We start from the raw sequence: 17,973 nt of genomic DNA, 5'->3' as shown, positions 1-17,973 counted from the left end.
ATTTAAGGAATAACAAACACTCAAAACTCGGATACTTTTTATAGCGAATAGGCTTAAATTGAACTTTAAATTTTAAACTTGAAAAACAGAGCCCCTTCAAGAAAATAACAGAATATGTGCTCCTCTATTGATGTCAAAATTTGTTTTGTATAATCCCATTGTTAATTTTGCATACCTGGATTGCCTTCTTTGTCGATTTCCTTCACCAAGTGGCATTGCATGTTTGCCTAAGTCATTCTATATTTCAGCATCCTTTCGTTAAAACAAAGTCTCTGTCGGCTACGTATGTATATTTTATCTGTAGCAATTGATTGATTGACAATTAATCGATTCATTTTGATTGATTGATTGATTCATTTTAAGAAAAAATTTGTATTACAATTTGGTGATCTGGCAACAGTTTCACAAGGAACATTTGCTTTATAATTATTAGTCTTCATATGTTCATTGCTTAACATTTCCCATTTCCTTTATTCGTTCTATATATTCTCTATTTGCTATTTTTATCTAAATCATTCCTTCCTTTCTTTTTTTGAGTTGTAACTTTGTTGCGTCTCTTTTTATTTCTGGTGTTTATTTTCTGCTATTCTCTTAACATTGCTCTTTCAGCTTTCTCTCAGTAGCCCATTTGAAAATTTAACACCTTAGTTTTTTTTTCTGTTTGCTTAGTCACTTGTAAAAAGGGTTTTCGGGAAAACAGGGATGGAAGAAGACTAAATATGAGCAACTATGATTTACCATATTTATTTTCCTTATTACATCGATTGTATAGCGAATAACAAAAAGTAAATACAAAATACCATAAAAGAATCAAGACAAAATCTTCTGTTTGTTTTATCCCCAGACCTGAAAAAGAAACAAAAATAACGAATGAAAGTGTTTAAGATCATAAGGCTTAAAACGGGTAAATTTTACAGCCCTAAAATGGATCTAAGTCCAGAAAGAGGACCTTCGGAAATACAGGCTCTGGATGTCTAAAGTCTAGACATTTCGACCACGCATACAACGGTCGTCATTAGCAGAAACACTAAAGTACTGAAATTAAAACTAACTTATGCATATAGAATAGAATAATAGCTTCCGGTTCATTCACTAGATTTGCCTGAGATGTTGGAAAGGAGAAAAAGACAGGAAACACCCATTTCCAAAGATATGTTCAAACACAATTTTTATTTCTTAAAATTATATCTGTTATCTCTTATTAAAAAGACATAAAATTCTAAACTTGAAAAATATGAAAAAACGAAAAACTTGAAAAAAATGAAAAATATTTTTTGTCAAGTATAGTAGCCTACAGATTTCATTTTTTTTTCTTTTTCTTTTATTTTGGTAGTAAGGAAAAGAAATATTAGTGGGGCATGGGAATTCTAAAAGCTTTTTGAGACGCACAAAAAGAGCCATTATTCATTCTTGTTTGTTTTTTTTTTATTTCTTTTTTTCAAGAAGCTCGGCAATATCTAGATATTTAAATTTGAAATTAGAAATTTGGAAATTTAAAAGCTTACTGTGGGTTTTTTTATTCTATACTGTGGCTTTTACTTTCAAACTTTATATGTTGAAGGATATACTTTTATTTTGATGCCAATTACAATTAAATTATGATTATAAGTTTAGGACTACCACCTAGAACAACTTTACCTATCCAATACATGTTCGGAACGCCCCTTTTCCTGAGATTTATTCAAACACATTTTTTTACAGTTATATCTGTTTTTGCTTATTAAAAGAAAATTAAAACGTGACGTGAATTTTTCTTTACCAACCAAATACATTTTTCATTTTTTCTTTTTTTGTTTTGAAATAAGGAAATCCGTTTGATCATAGGAATTTTTGAATTTTTTTTAGACACACAAATAGAGCCAGCATTCTGTTTTTTTCTTTTTTTAGTTCTTGGAACATAGCGATATTTAGAAATAGAAAGAATAATTTTCGTAAAAAAATATTGAAGCTCCCTTCGAGGTGTCTTCGTTTCAACTTACCAGGGCTAAGTTGCAACAACAGCTTATTGGCAGCAGTAAAGTACTACGAAAGTTTTGCCTCTATGGTACTCCTGGAGCTGCAAGTCTAATATCGACTGATCTACCACTTTGTCCATGTTCGAAATGTCATAAAACGTTTAACAGTAATTGCCACAAAGACATTAAATTATATTCAAAATTAGGGTATACAAATTCCAACATGTACGTACATTTATACATATAATAGCGATCGTAAATAAGGAAATACAATAGCACAGTTTTCTTAAGAAAAAATTGGCATATATTGTTCATTCTTGAGCTTGTCTGAAAGGTTTTTTTGGTCAAGACTTTCTAAGAAATCATGGTTGATACTGGCGCACTTGACAAAGAGGAACTAGATTCCTGAAACTTAAAGCTTCTACCTATTAAAAGTCCCTTCTCAGAAAATATTTAACTCACGAGGTCCTTGATCAGCTTAAAACTCTAAAAACAAACCTTGGAACTAGTCTTCTTGACGATATCCAGTTATGCCGATGATGATCTTGATCCTGAAGTCGGTATCTATGCCCCTGATGCGGGGTCTTACAATTTCTTTGATCCACTGATTTACTTATTGATTTACTACGAATGGATCTCACTTGCCTGGTGAGTTTGGTGATATTTACGCTCTCAGAGATTTCTGTCCTGATTGCACGTTTGTCATCTGCCCTTATGTTCTCTTCAAAGCTATTCTCTTCAAGGATAACAATCCAATCCCTGCTTCACAGAAGCTCAGCACTAATAGATGGAATAAAAGTTTCATCTATCCTATATGGTCTTGAGCTGGAACCCAAGGGTGCCTACTTTTATCTCAATGGCATGATCAAAGAAGTCTAACAACAGTCAATTGGTAATCATTTTCTTATTCAAAGAGGGCGATTTCTTCTTCGACGCTGCTAATGCTTGCCGCTACAAGTTAACTGGCCGCGATATTTACCACAATCATACTAAGACCTTTTTGGATTGGTTGGACGGCAAAGATAATTTAATTGTCATCTCTATGTAAAGGGGTGGTGACCTTAAAGCTGTTTAGCCGTTTGATAAATGCAATCGATAAAATTGAGGAGCGTACTCCCTTTTCCCACAATTATCGTTTTGGATATTTGAATTTCCGCCCATCGAACATGGGTACCACCAATCGCGCTTCTGTTTACATTCAAATGCCAAAACTTGCTGCTTACCGCAGAATATCGGAAGTAGCTGTTGCTAAATACAACCTTCAAGCCCGTGGAGCTGGCGGTGAGCATACAGAATCCGAGGGTGGAATACACATTTCCAACAAACGTAATATGGTATTTACAGAGTACCAAACTTTCTAGGAAATATACAGATATTGTTGAACATAGAGCAAGCAGACCCTGTTTGCTTGTTGCTGACCTAGACAACCTTCAGAGTTATTTTCAGCATTTGTGTGTTATTTTATATATGCCTTGCTTGCTTCAGTGGGGAGAATCTTCATGTTTTTCATAGATTTATATCAAACTTACCCGAATTGTATAATCCCAGGAGCTTGTTGCAAAGCATGTTCCGTCTGGCGAGATTTTCAAAGAAGAGACTCGATTTTCATGTCCGTATAGTATCGTTAATCTGACGCTCTTTAGTGTGTCCCACACATTAACGGTGTAATCGTTGTATCCAGCAAATACCAGTCGACCTGAAAAAAAAAGAGTTAAAATAGCCCTTTCGTTACACAACTATAAAACAGAGCTGCGTTTTCCAGGGCTATAATGAGAGAAAGGTTCATATGCCTTGGGTACCTTCTGCGGATGAATCCGTTTTCTTCTACTTCTCTTCCAGTATAGCTGGAATTTCATTTGCAAAATATTAATGATCAACAAACCTTTTGTCGTCTTTAAATGACAAATAGAGAGGTTCGCTCTTTTTTGAAACGGAAATCTCAAATTCAAAATGAATGGTGAACTGATGATTTTTTTTTTTTTAAGATGTTTTGATTCCGTTCATGAACGGTAAGGAGCTTAGAGTCGTTTAAAGCTGTCAATCGGTTAATTTAGTTTAATTAACTTTAAATTTGAAACTATCACCAAATAGCGTCTTCCATTTGCTATTTTATTGCCGACATAGAAAGGGAAATATCGAATTGGAAAGATAAAAATGATCTCGATTGCCTGTCGGCTCTGTAATACTAAATCAAACGAAGCTCTAGTTATCTTATTCAAAAGGATAGACAGAGGCTTTGAAAGAAAATCACTGAAGTCACTAATAACAGAAAAATGTATATCAAGAGGGCAGACGCTTGCTTTTATTAGTTTCTCAATTCTTCTTTCTATCTTCAAAGGATAAATAAAGGAGAAAGAAAAGAGTAGATCTTCAGTTGGTAATCAATTGATAAGACAATGTCGGAAGGCTTTAGACGATGGAAGCATGTTATCTGCAAAGACTGTTGGTCGTGACTTCAGGAGGCTCAGGTAGGTTGAAAATAAGCTGGTCAACCCTACTGCACACAGCTTTTTAACCTCCAAATACCAATTGTTTGGTTTATTTTTAATACACCCTTTGACCTTATTTTGCAATAAGATCGACCAGACTTACGAATTCCTTTTTTTAGTATTTTTCTTATTTATTTAGTTGTATCGAATATACTATTTCTGAAGAGCTTTAGTTTATTTCTAATTGTTATCTGAATGTTTGATTGATGTAGCGCTTATTACTAAAGCACACTATTTATTTATTTTCTGCTGGAAAGAAATTAAATATTTTTTATTTATGTCTGTGTGAAAATTACTAAATTTTTTATCAAAATTTTCTAAATAGTAAATATCGGATATGACCTATAAATCATTTAATTGGAAACCTTTCCCCTGAAATATGAGCTTCAAGCAATCGTTAAAACCAAACACGTCATTTTACAAAATTCAGCGGCAGGGTAATCTTCTTTTGAGGCCTTAAATACCTCATGACCAACTCTGTTTCTAGGCTTTTCAGAAATTTTGTGAGAACATGGGGCGAGCCAATGTCCCAACCTTTTGAAATGGCTTCTCTGGGAAGAACAGGTATTTCTATTTTCCAATAAACCTATTTTCAAGTATTTTTTTTTTCAAGTGTTTCTAGTTAGGTGTACTCTCACCTTTACAAATTGCGGCAAGAGAAGTTCTTCAGAAAATGATAAGTGGATAAATTTTCAAGAGACAGCAATTACTAAATTTAGTTATTTTTATCCTTTTAAGACCTTGCTTTTAAGGGTATCATTGAGTTTCTGGTAGATAATGAGCCCGTGCAACAGTCCCTTGTGGATCATCTGGATTGGGACTTATGCACAAGGTAGAATACCTAGATTTTAAAATGTTGTTACAAGTACAAATAAAGTTTACCAGACTGAAACACAAAGAACAGGTAAAACAATAGGGAATTTTTTAAGGCAGTGAAACCTACTCAAAACTCAAGTGAATATTTCGACCCTATAAGGACCGTCCTTAGTAAAACCTTAAATAAAAATTAAACTGTCCCAGAATCATTACTTCAACGAAGTTGAAGTACCCTTATACGTCGAAGATCCAACGACCTATATACCCTAGGATATCAGATGGCATCAATTCATGAAACCTTAGAGGGGTGAAGACAAAATATATTTTTCAGTATTTGGGGGGGGGGTAAGTTCGCTGCTTTTTCAATTTTTCGCAGGTCAAGTCCCTACCCATGACCCATATGTGCCTCACAGGAAATGTTTTTCATCCCCTTTGGGTCAAATATATTATGATATATTATAAAACATATAAAAAATAACTTGTTATGCCTAAAATATTATAAAATATAACGTCCCAATAAATTTAACGCACCGCTTACGACTTACTGAGAATTCAACCGAGTTAAGATATTAGTAAATAATCTATTATACCTAATCTATATTATAAATACATAACGTCTCAATTAATTTAACTTACTGAGGTACTTACCACTTACTGAGAAGTCAACTGAATTAACTCCGAAAATTATGCTTTCTTTTGAATAAGTGGCAATCTCACGATCAGCTCTCAAATCAAAAAGTCGACACTGAAAAGAAATAAAAGAATTCAGAGCTCAAACTTGAATATTTTCTATAAGTCAAATAGCTCAGAGTGTTTTCTGTTTGAAATAACTAGGGAAATAGAGTCATAAATATTAACTAAAAAGACATGTCTTTAGCCCACTGAATTTCTTTTTAGAACTCCAAATTTTGATTATCAAAGTTAATCGATTATTGGCTCTTACTATCAAAGCTTCGTACAGATTTTTTCTGTCGTTGACATTCCAAAAAGAGACATTCCGAAGCTTAGAGCTTGAGCTTCAACTAAGAGCTCATAGGAGGAGCTAAGATTAAGGTGCTCGTAGAAGGAATGTAGATCGAATAAGCGTGACATTAAACATAGCTTTTATAGCTTGAGCACAGTTCGAAATTAAATTCACGAGTCGAGTCTTTTAGTAGCCTAATTTCTCCCTCCAACTTTTAGGTGATAGCAATTAAGCCCTAGATTGATCTTGAATGCTTTAGGGCTGGAAGGCAGCTTTTTGAAAAGTTTATACTAGAGCCCAAAGGTGGTGAAACACATTCCAGACTATGAGCAAGTGCACTTTTGAAGCCAATTTGTTTTTCTCGCCACTATCAGATACTTAAACCTATCTGCAAATGGAAATACTTTAGTAACCAAATATATGTACAAGAATACAACTATATTTTGAATATTTGAGATTAATGTTTTAGTTGTGGTTGCAAAGGTAACAGCACCTTGGTTGTAGCGGTTGTTGCTGCTTAGTAAAAGACGGACCCACTATAGTAACCAAAAAATAGTCCAAAGCCCCCTAAAAATTGTGTAAGATCGCATCAAAGTACAGCATTGGAACTGCCTTGGCCGAAACTCTCTATAAAGCAAACTTATAGTCTCTTGGCTAGGGCAAAAAGAGAAATCCATTGGCTCGAATAACAAAGAAAGTGGCTGCAACCCCGATATTCTGCATCGAAAGCATCTTTTTTTTCTTTTTTTTTTCTCCAAACTAGCTGGGCACTGGAACACCATAGAGAGCTGTTTGAGCACTCATTTTAGAGGATATAGCTGCGTCTACGTGCTTTTGTAATTAAGAAAAAACAATATTTAAAATAAAATCAATTTTCTGACCAAAAACTGCATTTTCGTATACAAGTATAACACAGCCATTTTTTGAAAAGTTGGTTCTCTGCGGTATGGTGCCATATTTGACGGAGTCATGCATTTTTCCTATACGTCAAAAAGATATACTTAAAAAGAACAACCTGGACCATCAGACTTGACAAGACTAATCCGAACAGCTAAATTATTGCAACGAATCGAGATTTAACAATTCGCATAAGAAGCTATAAAAATCGGAGGCCACCTTGGCCCCTTCCCACGCTCATTTTTTCCAAAGTCACCGGATCACAATTTTGAGATAGCCATTCTGTTCAACGTAGTCGAAAACTTAATAAATATTTTTTGGGGGACGACTTAATCCCCCACAGTCCCCGGGGGAGGGGGTTGTCCCCTCCACGCTATTTACGCTAAAGTTTTTTATTGTTTTAAAAAGTAGAGTTGTGAGAAAGAATCAAACTTTAGCGTAAAGAGCGAGGCGCTGAGGAGGGGACAATTTATGTTCGTTTTAAGTTTTAATGTCGCTCCTTACTTTCCGTTAAAAAATTTGTTTTTTTTCATTTATTTTACATTTGGAACTGATACTAGCGTATTTATATACAGTACTATTAAGACTAATCAAACTAATTGTTACTATTCCAGAATAAGCTGCAAATGGTAGTTTTTACAATTACCGCTGAACCTTGTAAAGAACCGCCATGGTTGCAATGGTAGCTGTAAACCTAGTAAAGAAAAACGATAAATCGTTTCTTGAACAAGAAAATTTATTCAAGCGACAAAAATGTTTTTTATAAGACGACATTAAGACTCCTTTTGATTGGTGGACATTTTTCCCATTAAAAACACTTAATAAGGAAGTAGGTAATTGCAAATTATTCTTTTTACGTATAAGTGAATTTTCAAAAATATTTCTGGTAAATGCAGTTATCCGACATTCCTGCACTGTGGTATATATGTCATTGTTTAATTTCAGAAATCTCACGGAAAAGAATAAAATAAAATTTAAGAATGAGTTTAGATTATGAATACCTTTGTAAATGTACCCTTATTGGTCTAGTGTTTAGAAATCATGTGTTCTGGAACGACTAGCTTATGATAAGTTCAGTGAAAGCTATTTTTAGTACTATTGGGAGGGATTTTAGGATAAAAAACAGTGCTGTTTGAAGGAAAATAAATTGGAAAAGTGGGCATATCTGACCTTTAAGGTTCAAACATACTAATTGCATTCAAGTACAATTTTCAGAGAATATTGAGGGTATTGTTGAACTAAATCAAAACATGCTGGGGGCATGCAGGTTATCAAAAGGAGGAAACTCAAGAATGACTGAGGTTATTAAGTTGGAACTTTAAAGGAATGCTAAGGGAGATAATCAAGTGACCAATCACATGTTAAAGGGGGGTTTTGAACTAATCAAAAGGCACTATATGCATTTTGCCACTCTAGCTACCATTACGACTACTACAAATACTATTCCTACTCATGTTTAGGATATTAAGGCGAAACTTTCAAGGAGCACTTAAGTAATGGTTGAAGTAAATCGAAAAAAAGTGTGTGGATTCCGGTCGTCAGAAGAATATACGAGCAATTTCTCAGGAATAGCTTAGAGCATTAAATTAAAACATTCAGGGTGCGTGGAGTGAGAAGCCAAACTAACCAAAACTCTACTACTGCGCTGCTATTTCTGCTGCTATTACCGTTATTGCTATGACTACTACTGCTAAGGCTAAGGGTAGGAAATTGAAACTTTCAGGGAACGTTTAGGGGGATGTTGAACTAAATAAAAACACAATCTGTACAAGCAGGTTGTCAAAAAGGCATGTCAGCAGTATCCCGAAAATAATTTAGGGTTTTAAGCGTTGTTAGCACTAATATTACTAAGGTTTAGTTTATTAATGTGGAACTTTCAGGGACTGTTGAGGGGAAGTTGTGTTAAATCAAAACATATTATATGCATGCAGGTTATCAACAGGACATATCAGAATTATTTCAGAAACGGTTTGAAGTATTGTGTTCAAACTATCTTTTATACCCATTGAACTACTTAACTTAAAGAAATTTCTTCATAAATTCATCAGTAAATAATTCCAAACTTCAACATATTCTATGCCAGTGATTAACCCCGTGTATGAAAGGGTTTTTTCCTCCTTAACGCCCCGCTCTTTAAGCTAAAGTTTTTTACTGTTTTAAAATATAGAGTTAAGAGAAAGAGACAAACTTTAGCGTAAAAAGCGGGGCGTTGAGTAGGAAAAGCCCCTTTCATATACGGAGTAATTTCTGTTCGTTTTAAGTTTTAATGTCGCTCCTTACTTCCATTTAAGAAAACTTGTTTTTTTTTATATCAATTAAAAACGAGCATAAATTAATTTTAAATCCTTTATCCAGAGAAGAAGTTTTTCAAAGAAAAATAAAGAGCTAGATCAAACCGAAGATGAGCAGGACTAAGTCAAATAATTTTTAAAGCATAAAACTACCATAAATCCCTAGCTATAAATAATTTAAACCCAAAACGAACAGAAATTATAATTAATAACGCATTCAAACTCAAAACGAGCAGAAACTACCACAAAAAGGAGTAGGACTAATGTCTGCTATACCTTCTAAAAACCAGAACATAATTTGCACTCTTTTTAAAAAAAAAAAAATTTAAACGTTTGCCCTTTCTTAAATTTGATAAGTCCAAAATTATTAAGACTTTCAGGAATGAATACCAGTAAGTATAATAAACTAAAAATCCATATTCATTTGTTTTTATATTATCTCAGCTACGATGTTGTTTTTTTATGTTATGAGAAATAACAACACAAAAATCGAAATAAAGATTATTTTCACTGAAGTGGAAATTAATTTCTGGTTTTTAGAAGGCACAGATTGTGCTACTTTTGAGTTTGACTTGATTATTAATTGTAATTTCTGTTCGTTTTGGGTTTTGTTTATTTTTTGATGGTAATGTAATGCAATTTTACGCTTGAAATTTATCTGAATTTATTTCTGCTCATCTTTGGTACAATGTAAGCCTTTTAATTTTTTTTGGCTGGTTCTGATACCATTTTTGGGACACTTCGTCCAAAACTTGGATACTGCTGTTGTTAAATTTTCAGATTACTCTGAGACTTGTGGAGCCCACTCAATACCCTGAATATAAAATTCTAAGAAAAGTGAACATATATGAATAAAACCAATAAATATAGTTCTTACCGTTGCATCGTCAGATCCAGTGGCAATAGCATCACCACTTGGGTGAAACTTTACCGTGTTAATATCTGCCTCATGTCCCTCGAAGGCCTGCACTCTCTGTCCAGTTCGCATATCCCATACATATGCCACACGATCGCAACCCTGAAAAAGCGAATTGTGCATTTAATGCACTAATTCAAGCTATTACAATTTTCTCAAGTTGCGGTATTAAATTGCTCCTCCGTTAGAAATTAAAACACACTCCTTTAAAATATGTCTATTCATGTACATCTTGTAAGTTTGTCAACCGTATAGGGCAACCAATGAAGTCAACAAACACATTTGATTTCTACATTTTGGGTTTGAATTAGTTCAAAACCATGGATTTTTCCTGTGCAATATAGTACTGCACAGTGCAAGTTGAACATGTTTTTCCAGGCAATGGGTTTATTTTTTGGCATTTTCTGGTTATTGCACTAGGTTTGCACAGCTATTTTTTTTCTGACTTGAAATGGTTCACACAAAAAAACAGAAACACAAAGAACTGGTCATACTCAACCGGTGTGTAAACCACCAACAACAAAACTAGAAATATTGGATTAGAAATTTACTTTTTTTACGGGGTTTTCTTCAGTTTAGATATTTAAACACAATCAATGGGCGGTCATGATGTACAAGATTGCAACAACAAACAGATGATAATAAAAAAAATAAAATTACAAAAACGGCTGTTGCTTCACTAAATTGCAGCTGTGTGAAACTAGGGTTGGAGAAATATATGCCAAGACACTCAGAAGTAACTATATAGTAACATTTTTATGGACATATTTCACCAGTCATTCGTAGCTTTATTCTAGCCCAGAAAAAAAGCCAACAAACAGTCCGACAATTGTCATTTAAAGATGGCTAAGAATTGTTTATCATTTATGGTGGCGGTGTTTATCATTTTAGTGTGTGCATAAGCCAACGTCGATGTGATTATAGAATATAATTTTTACAAAATAGAGTTCATAATTGAGAACTGAGTAAAAAAAAAAATTTCATCTCCAAGTCGTGTCAAAACTCAATGAGCTATTAACATTAGCAGGAATTATTTCATTTAAATAAATCCCAAGGTAGCTTGACTGGAGGATCGCTCTTTTACACAAATTATAGGTTTTACCCTGTTTTGATTTTAATAGATTTTATAGGCTTATGTTTGTTTCCTTTGCTTCCATCGCAAACTATATGAAAGTCAATTCTGTGACTACGGCAGATATTACACTGCAGGATTTATTAACCAATTATTGAAATGATATACAAGATGAACTTGTATTATACAGATGAGCCATTATATCAATGATGAGCCGTTATGAACAGAAAATCTGATAAACTAATGGAAAATCGGAGACTGAATGTTGTTGCCCTTAGCCCTATTTATCAGATAAATGCCCTTTTTGTAAACTTAATTTCTTTTCTCTTTAATTTTAGTACTTCTGGGCGAAGCTATAATTAAATATTCTTTTGCCTTGTTAATATTCTCTCAGGGTTAAGGGATTATAACACTTCTTTAAAGAATCTGCCACTTAGATAGCCTCTGAAAAATGCATCCTACGAGTGACTTATACAGGAGACAAAAATATCAAACAGTTCGTGGTAACGAACTGTAGTAAGGAGGGACCCGGCTCAATAGTAAACGAAACTCTAAAAAACGGAATTTTGATACTAAAACATACATCAAAAGAATCGGATTTTCATGTTGATTTTGAATATATAAGTTTCATCAAATTTAGTCTTTGTCATCAAAAGTTACGAGCCTGAAAAAATTTGCCTTATTTTGGAAAATAGGGGGAAACACCCCCTAAAAGTCATAGAATCTTAACGAAAATCACACCATCGCATTCGGCGTATCAGAGAACCTCATAGCAAAAATTTCAAGCTCCTATCGACAAAAATGTGGAATTTCGTATTTTTTGCCAGAAGACAAATCACGGGTGCGTGTTTAATTGTTTGTTTTTTTTTTTCTTTTCCCCAGGGGTCATCGTATCGACCAAGTGGTCCTAGAATGTCGCAAGAGGGCTCATTCTAACGGAAATGAAAAGTTCTAGTGCCCTTTTTAAGTGGCCAAAAAAATTGGAGGGCACCTAGGCCCCCTCCCACGCTCATTTTTTCTCCAAAGTCAACGGATCAAAATTTTGAGATAACCATTTGGTTCCGCATAGTCGAAAACCGTAATAACTATGTCTTTGGGAATGACTTACTCCCCCACAGTCCCTGGGGGAGGGGCTGCAAGTTACAAACTTCGACCAGTGTTTACATATAATAATGGTTATTGGGAAGTGTACAGAGGTTTTCAGGGGATTTTTTTGGTTTTGGGGGTAGGGTTGAGGGGAGGGGGCTATGTGGGAGGATCTTTCCTTGGAGAAATATGTCATGGGGGAACAGAAATTCAATGAAAAGGGCACAGGATTTTCTAAAATTACTATATAAAAAAAAACAATGAAAAAAATAAACATGGAAAAGTTTTTTTCAATTGAAAGTAAGAAGTAGCATTAAAACTTAAAACAAACAGAGATTATTACGCATATGACGGGTTCTAAAAATACTTTAGCATAAAGAACGAGGTATTTAGAAGGAGATAAATACCTCGCTCTTTATGCTATAGTATTTTTAGTAATTTCAACTATTTATTCTACGGCCTTTCTGATTCAGGGGTCATTCTTAAAGAATTGGGACAAAACTTACGATTTAGTGTAAAGAGCGAGGTATTAACGAGGGTACAAACTCCCTCATATACATAATAAAAATTTAAGAATATAAAAGTTTGTTACGTAAGTTAATTCTTAAGTTACGTATATTTTTTACTAATAAAAACATTCGGTAAAAATTAAAATTTATAGTTGCCTTTTTATGTAACCGAAAAATTGCAGGGCAACTAGGCCTCCTTCACCACCCCTTATTTCTCAAAATCATCTGATCAAAACTAAGAGAAAGCCATTTAGCTAAAAAAGGAATTAATATGCAAATTTCATTTGAATAATTTATGTGTGGAGAGCCAAAATCAAACATGCATTAATTCAAAAACGTAATAAAAAAAAACTAGTTTTTTTAACTGAAAGTAAGGAGCGACATTAAAACTTAAAACGAACAGAAATTACTCCATATATGAAATGGGTTGTCCCCTCCGCAATCCTTCGCTCTTTACGCTAAAATTTGACTCTTTGCCACGATTCTGCTTTTTAAAACAATTAAAAGCTTTAGCGTAAAGAGCGAAGGATTGCGGAGGGGACAACCCATTTCATATATGGAGTAATTTCTGTTCGTTTTAAGTTTTAATGTCGCTCCTTACTTTCAGTTAAAAAAAACTAGTTTTTTTTATGTAATCTTGAAAAAGCCGAGGGTGGATTTTGTCCTTCCATTTAAAGGGGACATTCACTGGCTTCGCGAACCTCCGCGTTGGAGGTTCGTCGCGAAGTATTTTGTTTATTTTGGGCTGCTGTTTAATTTAGTTCGTTTGGTCAAGTAGATGTGAAAATAAGTAAACTTAATTCTACATTTACTTTTGACTTCTTTTCGCAAGGTAGAAACTAGAGAGATAGATTAAATTTTTTTGGTATGGGAGAAGTTTCCATTATTATGCGACATGGTTTTTCTGAAAGAAAGTAATATTTTTCAAAGAAGAATTTCAGGCTAGAGACCGTGGGCTCATAGCATGGCACATACATGCTACGAAAAGCACATTTGTCGTATATCAACTGGTTACTGTTGTGGCAAGCCCAGAGTACAGAAACCAACGAGGACAGTAGAAACCTTAAAATGGTAATGACCAGCGCTCCCTCCCTTGGCAATTTTCCAAGGACTGCTTCAGTAGACATCCAAGGACTGCTTTGGCAGCGATCCAAGGTCAACAAGAAGGAGTGCGCTCTTACTTGGCATATCATGGCTAACGGGTTGCTATGGCAAACATCCAAGGCCACAAACCATTAGCAATTAGCAAACCATTAGCAATAGTTGTATGACGGGTTGAGTTAACTCGTTGAAGCTGAAGCACAAGTTAACCAAGCTTTCATAATCGGATCTTTACATGATTAAATAAAAAAAAACAAGTTTTCTTTAACTGAAAGTAAAGAGCGACATTAAAACGAATAGAAATTATTTCGTATATGAAAGGGGCTGCTTCCTCATCAACGCCCCGCTCTTTACGCTAAAGTTTGACTGTTTCTCTCAACTCTTCTTTTTAAAACAGTAATTTAAAAATAAAAATAACAGTACTTTTTAAAACATTCATATGTAAGTGTACCATTGTTCAGCTCTATATGTAAGTGTACCACTATTCAGCTCTATATGTGAATATACCAGTACTCAGTTCTATATGTGAATTGACAACTGTTCAGTTCAGTTTGTGAATGTACCAGTGTAATTGACAACTGTTCAGTTCAGTTTGTGAATGTACCAGTGTTCTGTTTTATATGTAAATGTACCAGTGTTCAGTTCTATATACAAATGTACCAGTGTACAGTTCTATATGTAAATTATCCAGTGCTAACCTATATAAGTAAGTTAAATTTAGTTAGTTTCATTGCGCTAATAGCCCTAGGGTCATTGCAGTACAAAACAAAAGGAAAATTAACTTTTAAATAAATGCCATTAAATAAACATCACATAACACAAACAAAGAGAAACACAAGCACAAAAATTTACTTCTGTGCTCCATTGCTGACCTGAAAAATCGTCCTAAATTTTAATATTCGTCGAACATTCATCCCCCGTTACATTCACCAGCAATCTCTCATCAAACTCGCACTTTCCAAACCCTTCATTCTTCAACTCATTCAATTCTAAACATTCGTACTCAGCCGTTATAACTATTTCCACTTAATTCAATTATGTATTTCAATTCCTCTCTTTTTTTAATTTTTTTTTTTTAATCTGCCAATCCTTTATATATTTTGCGTTTCGATCTCACACTTCTTTTAGGGGCTTTGGGCTATTTTGATTGTTACTATTGGCTGTGTTTGTCTTTTACCAGGGTGTAGCTATCGCTGCAACCACGATCTAGTATGTAAAAACGCATTTTTTCGTACAAAAGTATTTTATTCTAATAATTATTTGTTGTTAATTATAGAAGCGACTATATGCAGCAATCTCCTTTAAACGAGCTGCTAAACAGATCTCTATGATGTTCCAGTGCCCTGTTAGCTGTGATGAAACAAAAAAAGGAAAGAAAAAAAAGATAGTATCAAATGCAAAATACCGTGGCTCCAGCCACTTTCTTTGTTGTTCAACCCAACAGAATGCAAGTTTCCATAACTGGGCATTCGGACAAGGTGATTCTAATGTATAATTAAATAAAAAAAAAACAAGTTTTTTTAAATGAAAGTAAGGAGCGACATTAAAACTTAAAACGAACAGAGATTACTCCGTATATGAAAGGGGCTTTTCCTCCTCGACAGCCCGCTCCTTACGCTAAAGTTTTTTATTGTTTTAAAAAGTGGAGTTGCGAGAAAGAATCAAACTTTAGCGCAAGGAGCGGGGTGTCGAGGAGGAAAAGCCCCTTTCATATACGGAGTAATCTCTGTTCGTTTTAAATTTTAATGTCGCTCCTTACTTTCATTTAAAAAAAACTTGTTTTTTTATTTAATTTCTGAAAGTTTTTGAATTAATGCATGTCTGATTTTGGCTCTCCGTATATAAATTATTAAATGAAATTTGCATATTAATTCTTTTTTTGGCTAAATGGCTTTCTCTTAGTTTTGATCAGACGATTTTGAGAAATAAGGGGTGGGGAAGGAGGTCTAGTTGCCCTCCAATTTTTCGGTTACTTAAAAAGGCAACTAGATCTTTTAATTTTTAACGAACGTTTTTATTAGTAAAAAAAATACGTTACTTAAGAATTAACTTACGTAACAAACTTTTATATTCTTATATTTTTGATTATATATATGAGGGGGTTGGTCCCCTCGTTAATACCTCGCTCTTCACACTAAATCTTGTTTTATCCCAATTCTTTAAGAATGACCCCTGAATCAGAAAGGCCGTAGAATAAATAGTTGAAATTATTTAAAAAAAATTTAGCATAGAGAGCGAAGTATTTATCTCCTCCTAAATACCTCGCTCTTTATGCTAAAGTATTTTTAGAACCCCTCATATGCGTAATAATCTCTGTTCGTTTTAAGTTTTAATGCTTCTCCTTACTTTCAATTGAAAAAACTTTTTCATTGTTGTCTTCTGGCAAAAAATACGAAATTCCACATTTTTGTAGATAGGAGCTCGAAACTTCTACAATAGGGTTCTCTGATACTCTGAATTCGATGTTGTGATTTTCGTTAAGATCCTATGACTCTCAGGGGGTGTTACCCCCTATTTTCCAAAATAAGGCAAATTTTCTCAGGCTCGTAACTTTTGATGACAAAGACTAAATTTGATGAAACTTATATATTTAAAATCAGCATAAAAATCTGATTCTTTTGATATATCTTTTAGCATCGAAATTCCGTTTTTTAGAGTTTCGTTTACTATTGAGCCGGGTCGCTCCTTACTACAGTTCGTTACCACGAACTGTTTGATTTTGTTCTTATTTACTCAATTCAATTGGGTTCTGAATTGGTCATGTGCGTTAAAACAAGTTGAAATATAGCTTACCCCAGAAACAAATGTATTTTGTGCTTCGGATTTTGCCACATCAATGGACATGACATCCGCGCCGTGGCCATGAAAGCTTTGTAGGAGTTGTCCAGACTCGACATCCCATAGCGCACATGTTGAGTCTCCGCTTCCAGTAAGAATCTTTAAAAAATAAAATAAAATAGTAATTAGCAACAGGGCTACTGAACCCGAAACGCACTGACTTACACAAGAATAACCTCTTTATGATTGAAGATGCGTCCAAGAACAGTAATCCCCATTGTTGATAATTAATTATTTGTCAACCAGAAAATAAACTTGACCATAAAGCCAAGTCCAGTTGACCAGATATTAAAAAAAATTCAGTCAATTAATACTTTTTGTGTATGAGCAAGAAGGGTAAAATTTGTAGTTACGACTCATTTCAGGATGAATTCAATAGTAAATAATTAATTATAATGAATGAACATTGATATGTGGAACATATCTTAAATTAGAAAAAGTTTAAAGTTTTTCAAGATGAAGTAAAGGTCCCTAAGGTAGTCCTGAAGTTTCGTCTACACCTATGCTGGGTATCTGGTTAAAAAATATAGTGCCTAAAGCGTAAAATGCGGAGTTTCAGTTTAAAAAGAGTGTACACAAAGGACAATAAAATTACAATAGAAAAATGTTCAATACAGCGTAGAACAGACCAGTGGTAAAATGTCTGACTTATTTGCCGTTTGCTCTGTAAAACGTCAAATGCAAATGTAGCTTTACCCTAACCAATAGCACAAGCGAAAGACTAAATGGCAGATACAGAGGATTGTTTTAGGGACACATAACCCCTTACTAGAAGGTTGGTAGTTGGACTAATTGCAAGGGCGAATTGGGGGAGGAATACCAATGAAGAAGCCAATGTTTTGTTTGTGTCCCCCTCCCAAACATTTAGACTATGTCTACCCATGTAAAGATCTATAAAGAGTGTTATGACATTGTCAGAGCGACATTTGTAGATATGATGGATTGTTATAAAATATGAAGGTTTGAAATTTAACATCATTTTGAGTATTGATTTTAGAAAGACTAATTGACTCATCTTCTTACTGTTTTTTTTCTCCTT

General features: G+C 34.1%; 1 protein-coding gene and 1 pseudogene across 1 annotated transcript in view; one reads left to right on the top strand and one right to left on the bottom strand.

The window, feature by feature from the left end:
• Nucleotides 1–728: 728 nt before the first annotated feature.
• The window catches only part of LOC136031458 (guanine nucleotide-binding protein subunit beta-5-like), a 30,894-nt gene continuing 13,649 nt past the window's right edge, over nt 729–17,973 (bottom strand). Inside the window, exons 5-9 of the mRNA XM_065711073.1 lie at nt 16,890–17,033; nt 10,290–10,430; nt 5,909–6,005; nt 3,485–3,651; nt 729–846 (exon numbers count right to left, since the gene is read on the bottom strand). Of these exons, the coding sequence (XP_065567145.1) occupies nt 835–846; nt 3,485–3,651; nt 5,909–6,005; nt 10,290–10,430; nt 16,890–17,033 (561 nt within the window). The 3' untranslated portion in view covers nt 729–834. The remainder of the gene's footprint in view (nt 847–3,484; nt 3,652–5,908; nt 6,006–10,289; nt 10,431–16,889; nt 17,034–17,973) is intronic.
• On the top strand, nt 2,174–3,369 carry LOC136031459 (arginine kinase-like; annotated as a pseudogene).

The sequence above is a fragment of the Artemia franciscana genome, chromosome 9 (genome assembly GCF_032884065.1).
Source record: "Artemia franciscana chromosome 9, ASM3288406v1, whole genome shotgun sequence".
Classification (NCBI taxonomy): Eukaryota; Metazoa; Arthropoda; class Branchiopoda; order Anostraca; family Artemiidae; genus Artemia; species Artemia franciscana.
The sequence above is the reverse complement of the archived record's forward strand: the minus strand, read 5'-3'. Positions and strand labels throughout refer to the sequence as shown.